The sequence below is a fragment of the Myotis davidii genome, unplaced genomic scaffold, assembly GCF_000327345.1.
Source record: "Myotis davidii unplaced genomic scaffold, ASM32734v1 scaffold59, whole genome shotgun sequence".
Classification (NCBI taxonomy): Eukaryota; Metazoa; Chordata; class Mammalia; order Chiroptera; family Vespertilionidae; genus Myotis; species Myotis davidii.
In genome coordinates this window covers 9959514-9979470 of record NW_006293001.1, presented here as the reverse complement: position 1 = coordinate 9979470, position 19957 = coordinate 9959514, and the positions used below count along the sequence as shown (strand labels likewise).

Below are 19957 nucleotides of genomic sequence, written 5' to 3'. Positions count from 1 at the left end.
ATATATCACCTTGTTAATACCAAAAAGTTGTTAACACTCAGAAACTCTTAGCTATTCAGTTTTGGTGTTCAGTGGAAAGGCAATACCAAAGGTGGCCTCTTTTTAAGCCCTGTGTTATGGAAAGCATCTAGGAATCTCTAGGTAGACAGTTGTGTGCAGTTCTGTGCAGGCACCCTGACACTCCAAAGGAGTGTGGCATAGGGCTCTCACTCATCAGGCTTTCCCTTCCACAGAGACAACTGGCAGGCAGCTGAAAGGACTGTGCAAGTGACGGGACTTTATCTGCAGTAGGTTCCCTTGAGGTAAGCGTTAGTAGCCCCTGTAGCACCAGATTGTCACAGTTCAGTTTTGTGGTTTTTTTTTAAATAACACTCTTATACTGAGCCTTTAAAAATAGTAGGTTTAGATCTAGACAAAAGTACAGTTTTTCAAAAATTATATCAAGAATGTTTTCACTTTATATTTCCTGGACTTTGAAATATTTCTTGACATTTCTAGATTTTAGTCTATTTAGTAATTTCACATGCCTCCTCTTTCACAGGCTTTTATGTTATAAAGAACAGTAAAATGATTTTAGATATTTCCCTTTTCCATTCACCAAATCTGGTGTTCTTTATTTTTTATTTTTTAAATAGCAAAACATAGTAAAAAGTTAGATCACCTAAAAAAAATAATATTTCTATGTTCTTTATAGATGCAGTATTTAATTCCTTCAAAAGAATCAGTTATAAGAAAATACCACTCTTTAAAGAATTCCAAGGATCACTTTTGGCTATATTTTTAATTTAAAATATTGATTTGTTATTGTTTTTTAAAGACCATAGTGGCATTTCCAGTGAAATAGGATTTGGTTCAACATTGGATATACTGAGCTTTATTTATATAGAAATTTTGACAGTAGGGGCAGCAATAGAAATCTTAAAACTCTTTTGACTTTTGCTGTTCTGTGTTCTTTATCTGGAAGTTTTAGAAAATTAATGATTAAGTCAGGTGGCGCAATATTTTAGAAATGACTACAAATTATACATTTTCCTTAAGATTTAAAGAAGCAAAAAAATTTGTTTGTTTTTGTCTTTCCATTGTAAGAAGCTACATATCTGGAAAATGATTCCCAGGTTTTATTTCTAAACTACATACCTTAATTCATGAATTCCCTTGGGTAAAATTTCATATAAATCAAGATACAGATATTCATAGGCCATTAAGTTAAGTTGTTGGGAGTAAACATTAAATTGCAGAAGAACTTTTTTTCCCAGTAAGTAGTAGAGTTTATGTAGTATTCCATTGTCTTCTGATGTTGTTATTCTTTTGGTAATCCATTCCCTCATCATTACTTTTTAAAAAATAATAGTTTTTGTTTTTATGAACAAATACTGCTAAAATATTTATTTATTATTATTTTTTAATGATAAAAGTACAGATTCAATCAGATTTAATTTTTAAAAATGGAACATTTCGCATGGGCTCCCTCTGCAGGCCTCTTCCCTAAAAGGAAGGGCAACTGTGATCTTCATATAAGTGGGTAGGGCTTTGACCAAGAGACTCCCCCACTGTAGAGACTTGGCCTGGGGCAGACAGCAAGGCTGAAGACCTCTGGCCCTCTGCACCCCCATCTCCTTCCCTCATGGCCAGACAGGAAGGACTCTACTTTGGCTACCCACCCTTTCCACACCCCACTTTCTGTTTTTTAGCTTTTCTTCTTGATATTTATTTCTACGTTTTATAATGTAAATAATGTGCATATCTTGCTATTTTGTTTCATCAATTAGACATTATCTGTTGAGTCCCTTTTAGTATTTATGAAGATTCTTAGTTTTCCCTACTCTCTTCAGATACTCAGAAACCTATTTTCTTCTATCCTTTTACTATTAAAACTGAAAAGCATCTGATATTTACTATTAGGGTAATTGAATCTACTTCAACTGAAAATTTTCATTTCAGTTAATATATGAATCACTTCATATATGAATTAGCCTTTTATTTCTAAATGTAGAATTATAGACCAAAAAAGGTTTTCCTTTTGTTAATGAAATCACCCAGTAGGTAGGAAGGTGTTGATCTTGTTTTGCTTTGTTATACATAAATCTAGGTCTATTCAACAGGCTCTAAAAATTTACTGTATTTTCATTAAGCATTTATTATCTGTTATCTTCTAACCTCTGTGCCAAGCACAGAGAATATAAAGATGAATAGTGTATTATCTCTGCCTTCACAAGAGGACAGATTGCTTTATAAACAGTGTGGGCTGTTGTAATTGATGTAAGCACGAGGTGCTATAGGGTCAAAGAGTAAGAAACCCATAATCCCACCTGCCTGCAAGGGAGAAGAGGGGAGGAAAGAGAGAGATCTTCCTTCAAAGAAGAGATGATAGTTGTTAGGAAAGGCTGTGAATTCATTCCAGAGGTTAAAGGCAAAATGTGAGAAGGCAGTAGAGAGACTTCCGTGCTTTTGCATGGAAGTTTGGCAGATAGTTTTGTTCATGGCATAGGGCAGTGATTCTCAACCCCAGCTGGATCCCCTGAGGAGCTTAGAAAAAATACCATGCTGCAGAGGTGACTCAATTGGTTTGCAAACTTCTGGTATAGGGAGGATATGCAAGAAGGGTGAAAGATAGGCAGGGGTCAGGGTTTGAAAGGCCGTTTATTTCATAATAAGGAATTTGGGCTTTTATCTGGGTAATGGAAAGTCCTCGAAGCAGGGAGGAAAAAGACAAAGTGGAGATGAAGAAGCCCTCTCCAGGTGGCAATATGGAGGGGATAGGATTGGAAGGAAGCAAAACCTCAATTGGAATACTTTGCCTTTACAAAACTCCAAACTTCCATGGTTTACTATTAGGGAAAACTTCAAGTGGGAGGAGTTCTAATTGAGTGTTCTTAAGTTTGCCTTTGAATGTTCTTCTTCAGATTCTCTCACTTTGGTTATTGATGCTATCACCACCCAGCCCATGCCTCTCAGAGGTTAATGTGCAAGTGAATTACCGAGGGTTCATATGTCTATAGATCTGGGGTGGGGGTTGCATTTCTCTAACAAGTTCTCGAATTCCACTAGATTTTAAGAGTAGAATCAGTAGTTTGATGAATATTGAATGAGGGTAAAAAGGAAAGAGAAGAGCCTAGGATTTTTTAAAGGTACATAACTTTAGGTGAGAACTCAGGAAGGAAAGGGGTCAGGCTAGAGAGAAAGACTTGGGAGTTTCTACATAGGAGTGAAATGATTGGGTGGTCTGAGGATTCCTGGGGGTCCCTGAGACTCTTCCAGGGGACTCACAAGGTCAGTTTTTGTAACAGTGCTAAGACATATTTGGCTTTGTAAAATTTTAATTTTCTCCTGAGCTGACAGTGAAAATTTCCAGAGGCTGTATGATACATGATGTCATCACTGACAATATGTGGATTCTGCACTTGTGTATTCTGGCGTTTAAATGCTTTTTAGTTTTAAATTCTAAAATGATAACTATTGGTAGTTATAAACCACATAAATAAAAGCTCTTTGGGGTCCTCAATAGCTTTTAAGAGTGTGTAGAGGAGCCCTGAGATCCAAAAGTTTAAAACCTGCTTTTGTAGATGAACTCCTCCTGATAGTTTGTGTAACTCTAGGAGATGTTACCAAGCCAGATGGGTGTGCTGAAAGGAGGTGGACAGTAGGAAGAAAAAGAGAAGAGGAGAAGAAGATGAGTAGAATTAAATGTCACAGAAGTCACAAGATAATAACAGTAAAAAGTGACTAAGAATTTGTCATTTAGGCTTAGTTCTAGTAAATTAATGGGCGCAGGATTCCAGATTATAGTTGGTTAAGGAAGCATTGGAAAATGAGGAAATAGTGACAACAAATATTGACAGCTCTTGGCAGAATTTTTACTGTAAAGGAAAGGAGACAATATTGAGAGTCTTAACAGGCTTGCCATATTATGTGGTAAGGAAAGGGTCATAGAGGAGCTATGATGGGTCAAGGAAAGTGCCAAAGAAAAAGGAGAAAGTAGAACCAAAACTCAACACCTTTTCCTCAGAGCAGTATGAATGGTGAGATCCAGACCTTGGTGGGCAGGGTTAGTTGTAGGCAGAAATGACAAGAAATAGCCTTTCTTTTGATGGATGAATTTCTAAGCCTAATAACCTTTCTCTTACTTTACAGTAAAAAAAAAAAAAAAAAAAAAAAAAAAAGAGGTTATCAGCCAAAGGAAAGAACCAGGAATAGATTGTGGGTGTGAGAAGAATGATACAGATTTTTAAGGGACGGACAGAGAAGGGAGTTGAAGGGAGAAGGCTCACTTAATCCTTTTAATTGTTTTAGAATGCCTGAAAGAGTTAGAAACATGGTCTCTCTGATTTATCTGCTAGCTAAAAGTCCAGATTATTTTATGAGGCTAAGAGAAGGAGCCCGTGTTATTGGTTATCAGTGTTTTCCAAATTTTAGAACCTGCCTTGATCCACCTTCTGCAGTTCTTGCAGGACCCACCCTTCCTTGTCTATACACAAAGACCTCTACTTTCTTGAAATGCTGTACAATTGCTGTTCCCTCTCCACCTTACCCCAAGTGCTAAAATAAATTACATATCCTATAGCTTATGTGGAATTTATAATGAATATTAATAACATTAGCCATTCTCCAACCTACTTCTCCTTTGGATGTTCTAGAATATAGTTCTCTATTTTCTTACGAAGGTAGGATTTTTGTGATTGAATATAAGACTGAATATAAATATCATTGAGTTATATCATCTTTAATAATGTTGAAGCACATTTAAGTCTATTTTTGCATATGTGTTTGCATACAATATACTACAAAATAATGTTTGTAAAGCAGACACACATCAAATTATTCTCTTTTTACCTCAATTTAATCTTTAATATTTATCTTCTATAAACTTCTATATAACTTGAATCAGAGTTGAACAATTTAAAATATAGTCCATCACTTTTTTCCCTTCCTCCTGAATAATTATCAATTCCTTAACCTTCTGTGACCCCTTTCTTAGCATATTGGCATTGAATTACTATTTAATTTTGATTCAGATATTTTTGACTTATTTAGGATTAAGGATATTTTAAGTTATAGATATGTAGAAACTGGGACATTTATTGCATCTAGACATTTAAACTTAGATCCACTTTCAGCATTGTAATAATTGTAATGAAAGAATATAATACATATATATATATATTATGCCTTGATTGTCTTAATTTACCTCTAACAACGATTAATGGAGGCCATTTTATGAAAGATCTGATTAGCTTTATCTTTGAGTTAAGTTTTTGGAAGTAGTCTTGTAACTTAATCTTTTTTCCCCCTCATTTGAGTTAAAGTTATAATATTGAAGATACTTCGAAACATTAAGGCTTTTTTTTTCTTTAAGACTTTTTAAAGGGTCACATTATGTTTGATTTCTTATGTGCATGTTTTAGAAGAAGTAGAAAATAAAAACTCTAGGGAATTAGTTAGACCTAACTTATACCTGGCTTTAGGAGGGCATTATTTCCATTTCTAGAACTAGTTGTATTGTTTATAGAGTTATATAATAGATTTGTAAATGTAAATTTTCCTTTTTTGAAAAAGGTCTTTTAAAGTTACACAAACATGTGTAAACTGATTAAATGGGTTGTCTTCTGTTCTTAGTAGATTGGCCAGATTTGGAGAGTGATAAGAGCATTTTCTGTTTTAACCTTGTTTTTCTATCCATACCCATTTCTACTTTTTCCTTTCCCCCCTCTTAATGGTATTTAGTTTAAATGTTTTCTTAGTGAACACTTAAGTACCCAGGATTGATTGGAAGTTATGATTCTATTTGAAAGTAGAGATAATACTGGCCTTAAATTTTAGGTTTTAGATTGATTTTTTTTATTTTATTAAAATTTTAGTTGTATGTGAGTATAAGTGTGTGTGTGTGTGTGTGTGTGTGTGTTAAAATCTGGACAAATCTTTTTTAATGTCTTAGTCTGAGCACCCAATAAGAAATAGGAAAACTTGGAAAATGAATTTAATTATATATAGTCTAAATATCACTGAAAGTTACATTTTTATGCCTATTCCCCCGGAATAAATTACCTTGTTTCTTTATTCTGTTTAAATCTATTTAGCTTCTCAAGATTGTTAGACATTTAGTCATTTTTTAAAGAAATATTCTTTGTATTCTGCTACCTACATTATTTTCTAAAATGTTTTTATCCTGAGAAATGATCTTTGTGGTGTTCTACTTGATGGGTTCTGCTGTTTTCTCTTTTACTTACCTTCCTGCTGGTAGTATTTTCTCACTTCTTACTGTGCTAGGTGAGCCAAACCATAAATCTTACTAAGTATCATGTCATTTGTTTTATTGACATTGTATATAACATGTTGCTGTATACAATGTACAATACCAATGTTGTCTTAAAGGAGAGTATCTGTGTGTGCATCCAAAATTGTCTATTTTGTAACACTAATAAATGCATTATCTCAGTGGAGGAATAAATTTGTTTTTTTCTCCCTTATTAACAACTAATAATCAATTTTATAAATTTACAGGATTTAAGTCCTTATAAAAATCCTGGAATTGTTTTGTAAAATTTTCATTAAAAAAAAAAACACTATGTGATTCTACCATTATACATTAAAGGACATGCTCTTATAGGAACTGTATTCAAGTATGTTAGGTGATAGGGTCCACAGCAAAGGAAAGATGTCTATCCTGATCGTCTATATGTGTCCTTAGTCTCCTGGAAGGAAAAGTCAACTGGAAACCAAATGTAGTCTAGCATTGGCTCTGTGACTCTGTTTTTATAAAGGTGGAAGACTGTATGTATCAGAATCATCTGGGAAGCTTTGTCAAAGTAAAAGGATCCCCGTTTAGAAATTCTGATATACTCTGTCTAGATAATCTTTCAGTTTCTTATAAATCTTGAAATCATAATTTAGTAAGCCATTTATTTATCAAGCTGACATATAGTAGCTGCTAAATGTTTCACTTTATAAGAGTACATAGTGTAGATAGTGGTTTGTTTTTAGAGCAAGAAAGTTCTATACTGATTGATGAAAACAAGATTAGAAGGAGAAAATGCCAGGTCATTTTAATAATGAAGACATACTGTCCTGGCCAGTTGGTTGGAGTGTTATCCCATATAGTAAAAGGTGATGGGTTCAATTCCCAGTCAGGGCACATACCTAGGTTGCTGGTTTGGTCCTGGGTTGGGGCATGTACAAGAGACAAACAATTGATATTTCTCTCTCTCTCTCTTCAATAAACATCTTCAGATGAGGATTTTTAAAAATTAAAAATAAATTTTAAAAGAGATTGAAGACATACTTTAAAGTGGAACTTGGTATAGTGCTCAATTATAATAGGTGGTCAGTAAATATTTGTTGAACAAATATATTTAACATCGCTTTAGTTATAGCATGGTAGTTTTGAGTCAACTACAAATGATTCTTATGTATTCATCAAAACAAGGTTTCTAAACCTTAATGTTACTGACATTTGAAGGTAGATGATTCTTGGGGTGGGGTTGTCCTGAGCGATGTAGGACATTTAGCAGCATCTCTGACTAATGCATTAGATATCTGTAGCCCACAATTGTGGCAACCAAAATGTCAGTCCGACATCCCCCGAGGGCTCCTGGACTGCAAGAGGGCACAAGCTGGGCTGAGGGGACACCCCCCTGCGAGCACGAATCCCGTGCACTGTGCCTCTAGTAACTGTATAAGGATCACTAGGGATTTGAGTTCTCGGAAATGCCTGTAGGAATACTATACAAGACCATGTTACTCTGTCACAAGTGTCACAATGGGCAAAAGGTTATGAAATCACTGTTCTAAGTATTACTGTTATAACTACTCTGAAAATGCCAACATTTCCACAGTAAGTTATCTTGAAAATTTCTTTTCCCCACAGCAGTTACTCTGTATGTTTATTTTATTCTGATTATATAATTTGAAAAGAACTTACAAGATTATATGAAAAGAGGAGAAAATATTTTAATTTTATGGTTTGTACTTTTTGACAATTAAAGCCTTAAAGGGAAAGTCAGAGAAGGGAAAATTCTAAATCGTCATGCTCCGTAAATACGAAAATGGCAAACAGTATTGCATTTCATCAATATTGAAGACTTAGTACATATGCCCCTTTTAAATATATGTGAATGCAAATTAAAATGGGTTTAGAGAGGACGACCTTAAGAAGTCAGACTGTGAGGATGGAAAGTTAGGTAGTTTTTATATTTTAATATATTTTTATTGATTTCTGAGAGGAAAACAGAGAAGAGAGAGAGAGATCAGTATTGAGAGAGAATCATTGATTAGCTGCCTCCTGCACACCCCCGACTGGAAATCAAGCCCCCAACCCTGGGCATGTGCCCTGACTGGAAATCGAATCGTGAACTCCTGGCTCATAGATCAAGCCTCAACCACAGCCATGCCGGCCCTGTAAGTTAGGTAGTTTTTAAAAATTGAGGGTAAGATTTTTTTTAAATATATTTTTATTGATCTCAGAGAGGAAGGGAGAGAGAGAGAGAGAAGCACCAATGATGAGAAAGAATCATTGATCCGCTGCCTCCTGCAAGCCCCTCCTGGGATCAAGCCCACAACCCGAGCATGTGCCCTTGACTGAGATCGAACCTGGACCCTCCAGTCTGCAGTCCAACGCTCTATCTACTGAGCCAAACTAGTGGATTTAGCTAGGGCGAGGGTAAGATTGTTTAAGTATTGTATTTCTCTTATGTACTGATTTGGTTGTGGATACTGTATATTTGTGAAGGGAGTAGAAGTCATTCAGGCTTTTAAAAATATGAACTGGGCCCAGTTAGTTGGAGCATCATCCCATAGGTTGTGGGTTTGATTTCTGGTCAGGGCACATAGCCAAGTTTTAGGTTCGATCCCCTGTTGGGGCATGTATGGGAGTTAACCAGCCGATGTTTCTCACATTGATGTCTCTCTCTCCTTCTCCCTCCCCCCTCCCCTTGCTCACCTTCCCTCTCCCTCCCCCTTCCAAAATCCTCCCCCTCGCTCTCTCCCTCTCCCTCCTTTTCTCTCTCTAAAACTGAAAAAAAAAGAACTGGCACACTTGAAGTAAGACAACACACATTTTAGTTAGTTGGCTACCCAATTTTGTCTTATTAGCTCTCTACCACCTTGGGTATTACATATTACTAAATAATAAAGGCAGTACAACAGAAAATAAACCACACTCAAGATTACTGATACATTCATTGGATTTATTTTAAATAGCAAGGAAATGCTCTCTTATTTAGTGATAGGATCCCTAAATGTTGCATACATACACTTTTTTAAAAAGTTTTTTAACTATATATATTTTATTGATTTTTAGAGAGGAAGAGAGATAGAGAAATAGACACATCAATGATGAGAAAGAATCATCAAGCAGCTGCCTCCTGTACACCCTCCCCAGCCCCGTGGGGATCAAGCCCACAACCTGGGCATGTGCCCAGGTCGACACTCAGCCGCTGAGCCATACCAGCTGGGCATATGCATACACTTTTATATTAAACTAGAGGCCCGGTGCACAGAATTCGAGCACTTGGGGGCAGTCCCTAAGCTCAGCCTGTGCCCTCTCGCAGTCTGGGACCCCTCAGGGGATGTCCAACTGATGTCTTAGTCCCACTGCCCACCACCACTGCTGCGCTCACCAACCATGAGCCTGGCTTCATGAGTGGTGCTATGGGAGTGCACTGACCAAAAGGGGTCCGCTCCTTCATTGAGTGTCTGCTTCCTGGAGGTCAGTGCACATCACAGTGACCAGTCATTCTGTTCGTTCTGCTGTAACGGTCATTTAGGCTTTTATTATATAGATATTGAAATCACTGTAGCAGTGATCTTCTTTTAGGTGTTAAAAGATTCAAGCAAACATTTCCAGATAATAGTTCTCGATAATCAAGTTTTGACTTGTAGGCAGAGGCAGGCTCTATGAATATCAGGTCATGCCAGCTCAAAATCATGCTTGATTTAGGATATCCATATTTCATGATAGTTTTTATCTAAATTTAAATTGGATAGGAAGCAAGGAAATTTTTACAACAGAATTTCAATGTCTTATGATGCGTTATTCTAACCTAGTATTTATAGTGAAAGGTTGGAAGAAACAATATCTTGCACATTTGATATTCTTGAGTAGAACATCTATTTTACACGGACTATTTTTATAAAGCTCCAGATTTTCCTCTCTCATTCAGTGCTGTTTTGATATGTGCCATTAAAGTAACAAAGATTTCTCCAGCATTTTCCCGTCTCACATCTAGTTTAATAAGTTTTGCCTAGAAATGTAGATAAAAATTGAATATTGTTATTACCAATTGAAGGCAAAAGATTCGTCATGACATTTGTTCCAAATATAGTGACCTTGAATTTGATACCTGGGCAAACTGAATCATTGGAATAGCCAGTGAGAGGTATTTATCTTGAGCTAAGTGAATTGATCAGGAAAAATGCATTCTGACAAGTTTGAGGATTGAATATTTTGTTAAAGATGTTTTTAATATTAAATTAACTTTTTCATTTTAAAGTATTTTCTCACTTAACAAAGAAATTAAATCTATATCTATTAACTATAATAATTTTACTAGAGATGATGGTATCTGACTTTTTGTTGTCTGCTCAGTCAGTGCTATCAAACTCTAAGGTGGAGGTGAAGAATAAATTTTAATATCCACTCCATTCTCTTTTCTTGATTTTATAATATCTTTTCTCATACTGCTATAATTTTCTATAATGCATTTATACTGATAATTTTAAATATATCTCTAGTTGGAGGCCTGTATATGTATTTATCTGTTTTCATGGAACAATCCATATTGATCTATCTCCCTCATTCTGTAACAATTCTAAGGTTTTTGTTTTGTTTTCTTACATTTGGTCTTACTTGCATTGAAGAGACACATATATTTTTAAGATAAACCAAAAAGCCATATGATTAGTGATTTACTGACTTAAATCCCAAATGAATTGGAACATTTAATTGTATTACTGTCAACTCTTGAGTCCTTTAGCCTTGTCATTTTTTTTTCCACATATTTCAACTGCTAAAAAAATACTGTGTAAATTCATACTCTAATATCTTGGAACATTTAAATGCCAGAGTAATCATTCAGATTTTGGTATGATTGCGAATTAGTATTTACAGAGCTAAATTGATTTAAAGAGTCTCAGTCTCATCATTTTTCTGACACAGTTCTATTTATATGTAGGAATTCTTCGACTTTATAATTATTGTAGTCTTTCTATCTTTACTTTAAAGCCAGATCATATTATTTTTGCCTTCCATATTAATCCTTCTTATTTTGGTTAATTATAGTGCAATAGTTGAGGGAAAAAATATAGAAGAAAAGAGAGAAATGACAGTATTGATGACAGCAATAATAAGCTTGAAAGCATTCTATATAAAATGCTAACTATGTGCAAATTTTACATTTTATGCAAGTAAAGGTGATCTGATTGGTGTCATGTGGATTTTGTAGAAAATCATTGGTCAAGATCAGGGGTTTTTCAAACTTTTTAAAATGATTGAACTCTTTCTTCAAGTAAGTCTAATATAGATTCTTTATATTAAAATAAGAATGTTTCTCTCTCATCGATGTTTCTAACTCTCTATTCCTCTCCCTTCCTCTCTGTAAAAAATCAATAAAATATATTTTTAAAAATAAATAAATAAGACAGCCTGTATTTGCAAGACAGGGGTGGAGGTGTAGTGTAGGATAGGATATGTGGAAGACTAGATAGAGCTTTAGCTCAGTCACCTTCCTTCTCTTCTCCCTCACATTTAACAACTTTGGAGGTTCAACCTGCTCTCCCCCAAGGTATCTCTGGAGAGTATAGTTTGAAAATCACAGGTATCTGAACTTTTCCTCAGTGATGATCCTTTTTACAGATTAAGTATTTGGTAAGATTCTGCATATCCTAAATCCCCAATGTTCTAAATCCCCCAAATAAGTTCATATTCAGATGAGTGACTGAGGAGAATTTGAAGTAGTAGGCTTCTTCATTGAGAGTTTTTTGTTTTGTTTAATATATGTATTGTCCAGATTATTTAAGTTAAAAACAAAGAACCAAAAAACTATCTAATACACATTTGCCTGAGGGTTAGCCAGGTAATACTTAGGGCCTCAGATCACAGATTGTGTGGCTTGCAGTCAAGAAGAGAGTTGAATGAGGCCTTAAAGAGGAAATGTACTTATTTTGCAAACCCTACAAGTTATTTGTAAGTTATTAGGGTAGAAGCTTCTGATCATTTAACAGGTGACACATGATTAAAGTTTTGAAAAACATAAAAGTACACAGATATTTATAGTAACAGAAGGGATAGCCATTCAGATAAGAGAATTTAAGTGATCACTGACATTTATAGACTACACACTGTTCCAGATGCTCTACTAGGTATGTTTGTGGTATGTTTCTCTTTTGTACTCACAGTCCTGTTGTGGCCTGTATTATCAACATTTAAAATTGATGAGAAAATCAAGTCTAGAGTTAAATGACATGCTGACAGTTAAGGATTGTTCCAGAGTTTGATTTTTTAGTCTATGTTTCTTTAAAGGCCCATGGTAGTTAGGAAGTTATGGTCCATATGAGCTGACAGAACAATCCTAAAATACTCTATGAGGAGAGAGTGAGGTTAAAGGTCAATATCAGGTAGTCATACAAGACATGGGTGAAAAGATTAAGATTCATGTGAAGAGACAAAATGCTGTCTTTGTAAAGGAAACATTTACTTTATAAGCTAACTTAGGTATATCTAGGTTTCCCTTTCTCATCTTTTACTGTATTCAACTTTTCAGTTTTTTATTACCTATTTCCAGCTTCTTAACCCACATTAGTCTTAAAATTGATTTTCTTCCCCTTCTTTCTCAAAATTTTCTCTGTTGCCCTTACTTATTATGCATTTGGGTATTTTTATGTTTTCATTTTTATTTTTAATCAAAACGACATTGCCCCCAAAGGACTATCCTACTTCTCTATTCCAGAAGATTTTAAATTTAGGGAAAACTTAGCCTTGGGGAAAAAAGTTTTTACCAATAAATCTGTCTCTCTTTATTATTTATTTTTAAATTAATATACAATATTATATTAGTTTCAGGTGTGCAACATAATCAGACATTTGTATGACTTACAAAGTGAACTCTACAAGTTTAATAACAATCTGTCACTATACTTAATTACTACGATACTATTGACTATATTCCCTATGCTGTACATTGCATTCCCATGATTTAAAATATATGGAATACTTCACAAATTTGCATGTCATCCTTGTACAGGGGCCATGTCATGCTAATCTCTGTATCATTCCAGTTTTAGTATGTGTGCTGTCAAAGTGAGCACTCTATGTCTTTTTTTAAAAAAAAAAAATACTTTAAATATCTTGAAGCATATATTCAGTGAAGTATTTAATTAAAAATTCGGTGATATTTTTTTTAATTTATTTTATTGATTTTTTACAGAGAGGAAGGGAGAGAGATAGAGAGTTAGAAACATCGATGAGAGAGAAACATCGATCAGCTGCCTCCTGCACACCTCCCACTGGGGATGTGCCCACAACCAAGGTACATGCCCTTGACTGGAATCGAACCTGGGACCTTTCAGTCCGCAGGCCGACGCTCTATCCACTGAGCCAAACCATTTAGGGCTGGTGATATTTTTATTCTGAGGAAAATAGAACATTGGTTATTGTTTAAATTTGAGCCTTTTACTTTACTTAACTTTACTTTATAAATCCTTATTGTTGAAAGTATTGCATATATTCCCTTTTTTTCTCCTATTGATCCCTTACAGTCTGCACCCTCCCCAGGCCTCCACCACCCTATTGTCTGTGTCCATGGGCTACACATATATGCATACAGGTTCTTTGGTTGATCTCTTCCCACTCCACCCCCACCTTCCCTCTGATATTTGACAATCTCAGGATTTATTTTGTTCAACAGTTTATTTTGTTCATTAGGTTACCTATATGAATGATATCATGAGATACTTTTCTTTCTCTGATTGGCTTATTTTGTTTAGCATAATACTCTCCAGGTCCCTCCCTACTATTTCAAAGGGTAAGAAATCCTTCTTTGCTGCTGCATAGCATTTTATGGTATAAATGTACTCCAGCTTTTTTATCCACTCATATATTGATGAGCACTTGGGCTGTTTCCAAATCTTAGCTATTGTAAATTGTGCTGCTATGAACATAGGGATGCATATGTATTCTTTCTGATTGGTGTTTTTGCTTTCTTAGAAGTGGGATCACTGGATCAAATGGCAGTTCCATATTTAATTTTTTGAGGAAACTCCATACTGTTTTCCATAATGATTGTGCCAGTTTGCATTCCCACCAGCGGTGTACTAGGGTTCCCTCTTCTCTACATCCTTGCCAGCACTTGGCAGTTGTTGATTTGTTGATGATAGCTATTCTGACAGGTGTGAGGTGATACCTCATTGTCGTAATTTTAATCTCTCTGATGATCAGTGACTTTGAGCATTTTTTCATATGTCTCTTGGCCATCAGTGTGTCCATTTTGGAGAAGTATCCATTTAGGTTCTTAATTGGGTTGTTTATCTTCCTTTTGTTAACTTGTATGAGTTCCTTATATATTTTGGATATAAACCCTTTATCAGATGTATCATTGGCAAGTATGTTCTTCCATACAGTGGGCTCCCATTTCATTTGTTGATGGTTTCTTTTGCTATTCAGAAACTTTTTATTTTTATATAGTCCCATTTCTTTATTTTCTCCTTAGTTTCCCTTGCCCTAGGACAGTGGTCGGCAAACTCATTAGTCAACAGAGCCAAATATCAACAGTACAACGATTGAAATTTCTTTTGAGAGCCAAGTTTTTTAAACTTAAACTATATAGGTAGGTACATTGTTATTAACTTAATTAGGGTACTCCTAAACTGGCCTCAATCTGAGGGATCGACCTCAGTGAATGTACCCCCACTTCTTCTAATGCCACGTCTTCAAAATAGACTCGCCTAGGCCGAACACTGACTTCTGCGCATGGGCCACGAAGTTTTAATCGCAATGTACGTGCGCGCCCGCACGTGGTATTTTGTGGAAGAGCCACACTCAAGAGACCAAAGGGCCACATGTGGCTCGCGAGCCACAGTTTGCCGACTACTGCCCTAGGAGATGTATCTGTAAATATATTTCTATGAGAGATGTCTTAGATTTTGCTGCCTGTGGTTTCTCATAGGATTTTTATGGCTTCATGACTTACATTTAAGTCTTTTTTATCCATTTTGAGTTTATTCTTGTGTATGGTATAAGTTAGTGGTCTAGTTTCATTTTTTTGCATGTGTCAAATTTTCCCAATACCATTTATGGTAGAGACTATCTTTACTCCATTGTATGCTCTTGCCTCCTTTGGTAAATATTAATTGAGCATAATGGCTTGGGTTGATTTCTGGGGTATTTGTTCTGTTCCATTGATCTATATGTCTGTTCTTGTGCCAGTACCAGGCAGTTTTGATTATAGTGACTTTGCAGTATAACTTGATATCTGGTATTGTGATCCTTCCAGCTTTGTTCTTCTTTCTCAAGATTGCTGCCTGCGGCTATTCAGTGTCTCTTTTTTGTTCCATATACATTTTTGGAGTGTTTGTTCTGGATCTGTGACATATGCCATTGGTACTTTAATTGGGGTTGCATTGAATCGATAGATTTTATACATTTGCCCTCTAAGAGGGTGCCTGTATATCCAGCTCTCTCTCCTTAGCAGACAGCAACCCCGTTGCTTTTCACAACCAGATGTTATATGGACACCTTTCTTAGTATTGACACTCTGGGCTGGGGAGCCCAGCTTGGGGTTAGACCCCAGAGTTCACAGTGGGGACACCCACAGCTGAGATATCCCTCCAGAACCTCAGCTGCTGTCTGCGGGAGTCCTGCCAGCCCTTTCCTGCCTTCGCACTTCCTACCAGTCTCTATGCAGTCTCCACATTCTGCCCTTCTTTATCTGGGTTCTCTCCAGCTAGTCTTCAGTTGGTTATTAAGGACTAGAGGCCTGGTACACAAAATTCGTGCCGGGGGTGGGGGGGGTCCCTCAGCCCAGCCTGCACCCTCTCCAATCCAGGACCTCTCGGAGGATCGGGCCTAAACCAGCAGTTGGACTCTCACAGTCCTGGACTGCTGGTTTCTAATCGCTCGACTGCCTGCCTGGTTGCCCCCAACTGCCCCCACCCCGTTGGCGGTGTCTCCTGGGCCCCGGTGCACATCTCCCTGCACGCTCCCTGCTTGTCACAGGCCCAGGGCCAGCGTGGTCTTCTCAGTGTCCTGTGCCTACTGGTCACGCAGTCTGCTGTTCAGTCATTTGGTCATCCTCACTAACCCCTCCTGCAGGGCTGAGGGGACTCGGCGTTACCATCTTGTGGCTGTGGGTGTTACCATATTTGGGGGCATTGCAGTCAATTAGCATATTCCCTCCTTATTGGCTGTGGGTGCCGCCATCTTTGCGATGGCATGAGGGTCAATTAGCATATTCCCTCTTTATTAGATAGGATGATTTTTCTGTATTTTAGTTGTAATTCTAGTTTGGTCCTGGGAGCATGTCAGTGTAGCATCCTCTCACTCTGCTGTCATTTTGGAATCTCCTTATTTTTCACTCTTTTTTCCTTTTTTTAAAAAAATCCTCATCCAAGAATGTTTTTCCCATCGATTTCTAGAGAGAGAGGAGAAGGGAGGGAATAGGAAGAGAGAAACATCGATGTGAGAGAGACACATTGATTGGTTGCCTCCTGCACGTGCCCCTTCCAGGGCTGGGGAACCTGCATCCGAGGTACGTGCTTTTGACTGGGAATCGAATCCGCAACCCTTCAGTTCATGGGCCAACACTCCAACCCCTGAAACACACCAGCCAGGGCAAGTTTGAGTTTTTTTAAATTTTGACAGTGAAACTAAACTAAGAACTATTTGCCCTAAATTGCTGGTACACCAGTCTATCTCCTAAGTAGATTGCCAGTTAATGATGGATTTCTTTAAGTTCTCTCATTTGTGATGTTAAAATATATATGCAGATTACTGACATAATTAATTTTACTTATGAACTTAATAAGATTTTGAAATATTTTTGCGTAGTTGATTCATTCAGTTCTTGATGTAGGCATATAGCATGTCACATAGAAAAAATAATGCATTTAGACCTTGGAAATATACAGAATCGAATTTAAATCCTGGTTACCTTGAGTAAGTTATTTAATATTCATGCATTTGTCAAGTAATAATTATGTGCCAGGCATATGGGTGGGAGCAGTGACATGGGAAGAGGGTATGACTCCTGTCTTTAAAGAATTCAAAGACTTGTACCATTGACTTCAGCCTGTGAATCTGTTGACTTGTTGACAAAATGGAGGTGAGAGAACTTAAAATTCCCAAAATAATACTTAAAGGAACCATAGATGCTCAATATGAGCTAGGTTATGTATTGTCATTCATACTATTTAATCATAGAACTACTCAGAAACGTCAGATAAAGATTAAGCCCCTTTCTTGTTTGGGAACTGCATTGCCTTGAGAGATTTATTTGTCTTGATTTGTTTGTCATTCATTCAAATATTCTTTGTTCTGGCACTAGACATATTTGCCAAGCCTCTAGAATTTGAGGGCCCTATGCCATTGCCTTGTGCCTTAGCTCTTGGTTTTCATCTTATCTAAGCATAACAGTCTGCCGGACTCCACAGAAATTACTTGTTTTTTTAGCCTGATGAAAATACTTGCTATCAGTTAAAAGAACAAATCTGTAATTTGAAAACAAGCCATCATGTAGGGCAGGGGTCTGCCTACTTTTTCTGTAAAGGGCCAGCTATTTTAGGCTTTGTGGGCCATAGGTCTAGGTTGGAACTGCTCAACTCTGATATTGTAATATAAAATCAATCATAGAAAATATATAAATGAATGTGGCTGTGTTCCAATAAAATTTTATTTATGGACACTGAAATTTAAATTTTTTATAATTTTCATATCAAAATATTCTTGTTTTTGTTTTTAAAATTTTCCATCATATAAGAATGTGAAAGCTATGCTTAAATTAGGGACTCTATAAAGAAAACAGCTATCCAGCCAGATTTGGCCAGTGTGCTATAGTTTGCTGACCCTATAGCACATGTATGATTAGCATATACATGCATAATGTATGATTTTATACACACACACACACACATACATACATACATATTTCAGAGAGGAAGGGAAAGGGGGAGAGGGAGAGATAGAGATAGAAACATCAATAATGAGAGAGAATCATTGATCGGCTGCCTCCTGAATATCTCACACTGGGGATTGAGACCACAACCCGGAATGTGCCCTGACCAGGAATGGAACTGTGACTTCTTGGTTCATAGATTGACGCTCAACACTGATCCATCACCGGCCAAACATAATGTGCGAATTTACTATAATTGTTATTGGGTAATAATTGTTAGGTACTTAGGTGAATGGTTCTTTTAGTAGGATTGTTAATATCAAAGTTTGGGTTCCGCATTTTTTTTTCTTATTCAAGCTTACTTTTATGTACAAACTATGAATGAATAGAAAAAATATAGCTTTTCTTGTTGTTTGTTTTGCCCTATCCAGTTAAGGATTTATAGGGCATCTTTTAAAGGTTAATTACACTTAGATTTTTCATTTACCTCAAGTCAAATTCTGTAAAAGTGGATTTCAAATAATGTCTACAAGGTGTTCTATATACTTCGAATTTTAAAAATGTACAAAATAGGAAATTTTGTGATTTTTTTTTAATTGTATATATGTACACATTTACACTGTGTGAGCACTATTGAGCAAAACAAAAAAGAAGCCTAGGCAAATAGATTTACAGTTGTGAGTATTCAAGAATATATTCTTATATTATTATTTATTAATTATTGTATTTTCCATATGAGCACTGTAAACCTACTTTGCCCCACCCAGTATTTTACTTTAAAAATAAAAACAATTTTTATACTAACTATAATAATTTTGTATATTAAAACTGTGACTTAAAACTCTGTAAACTTTGCTTTCTGTAGACACCAGAGAAGAAACAATCTGAATCATCCAGAGGAAGAAAGAGAAAAGCAGAAAATCAGAATGAAAGTAGTCAGGGTAAGTGAAGTAAAATCTTCCTTCAGAGCCAAGTAGGCATTTACAGTTATTCTGATTTTTAATCAGTTAATAATGTAATTGTGAAATAAGTAATTTCATGTTTTTGTGATTTTTTATGACTGTTATGTAATTTCTGCATTTAATAATAGTTTAGGAATGTATTTTATGTACTTTGCATAAGAAGTAATAATATGAAATTGGAATCTTTTTGTACCATGAATAATGTGTGGTTACTGTTTAGACTTTTTAACATTTTTCCCTTTCTTTGGCTCACTTACCTAATTCAGTTGACACCTCTTGCTCTGGAAACCTAAATGGCCTTGGGCCAAAGAAGATCTGCTAATACTAAGTGTTAAGCACCTGGCAAGCACTACCTAAGCACCTTTCATGTTTCTCTTTTTATATGATTTATGGTATTGAATAAGAACTTGAGATCTCACTTGAAAACAAGTACCCAAACTTACTCATTCCTTTTATTTCTTTAAAGAGACTATCCTATCTAATAATAGACAAACATGGTAATTTACCATACCTTTGCTACACCTCCCACTGGCTAATCAGCATGATATGCAAATTAACTGCTAACAAAGATGGCGGCTAATTTGTATACTGCAGGCAGGGCGGGTCAGTGCCATCCCTCCGCCATCTGGGCCTCTTATTTGCCACCCGGGGCGGTGGGGCAGGACAGCGCCATCCCGCCTACCCTGCAGCCATCTGGGCCTGCTATCTGTGACCCGGAGTGGGCATCCCGTGTGCAACCTGACCTAGGGCAGCCGGGCGGGACAGCGTGGCTCCTTTGTCACCCCAGCTTCCTCATCACAGCTCCCTTGGGGCCTAAGCCTTTAGTCGGACATCCCCTGAGGGCTCCCTGACTGCCAGAAGGATGTCTGACTGCAAGCTTAGGCCTGATTCCCCGGGAAG

The 19957-nt window shown here is 36.5% G+C and overlaps 1 protein-coding gene across 1 annotated transcript in view; it reads left to right on the top strand.

Annotated features, from left to right (window-relative positions):
• Positions 1-19957, top strand: part of TLK1 (tousled like kinase 1) — a 108604-nt gene that overhangs the window by 19888 nt on the left and 68759 nt on the right. Inside the window, exon 3 of the mRNA XM_006766551.2 lies at positions 18961-19036. Within this exon, the coding sequence (XP_006766614.1) occupies positions 18961-19036 (76 nt within the window). The remainder of the gene's footprint in view (positions 1-18960; positions 19037-19957) is intronic.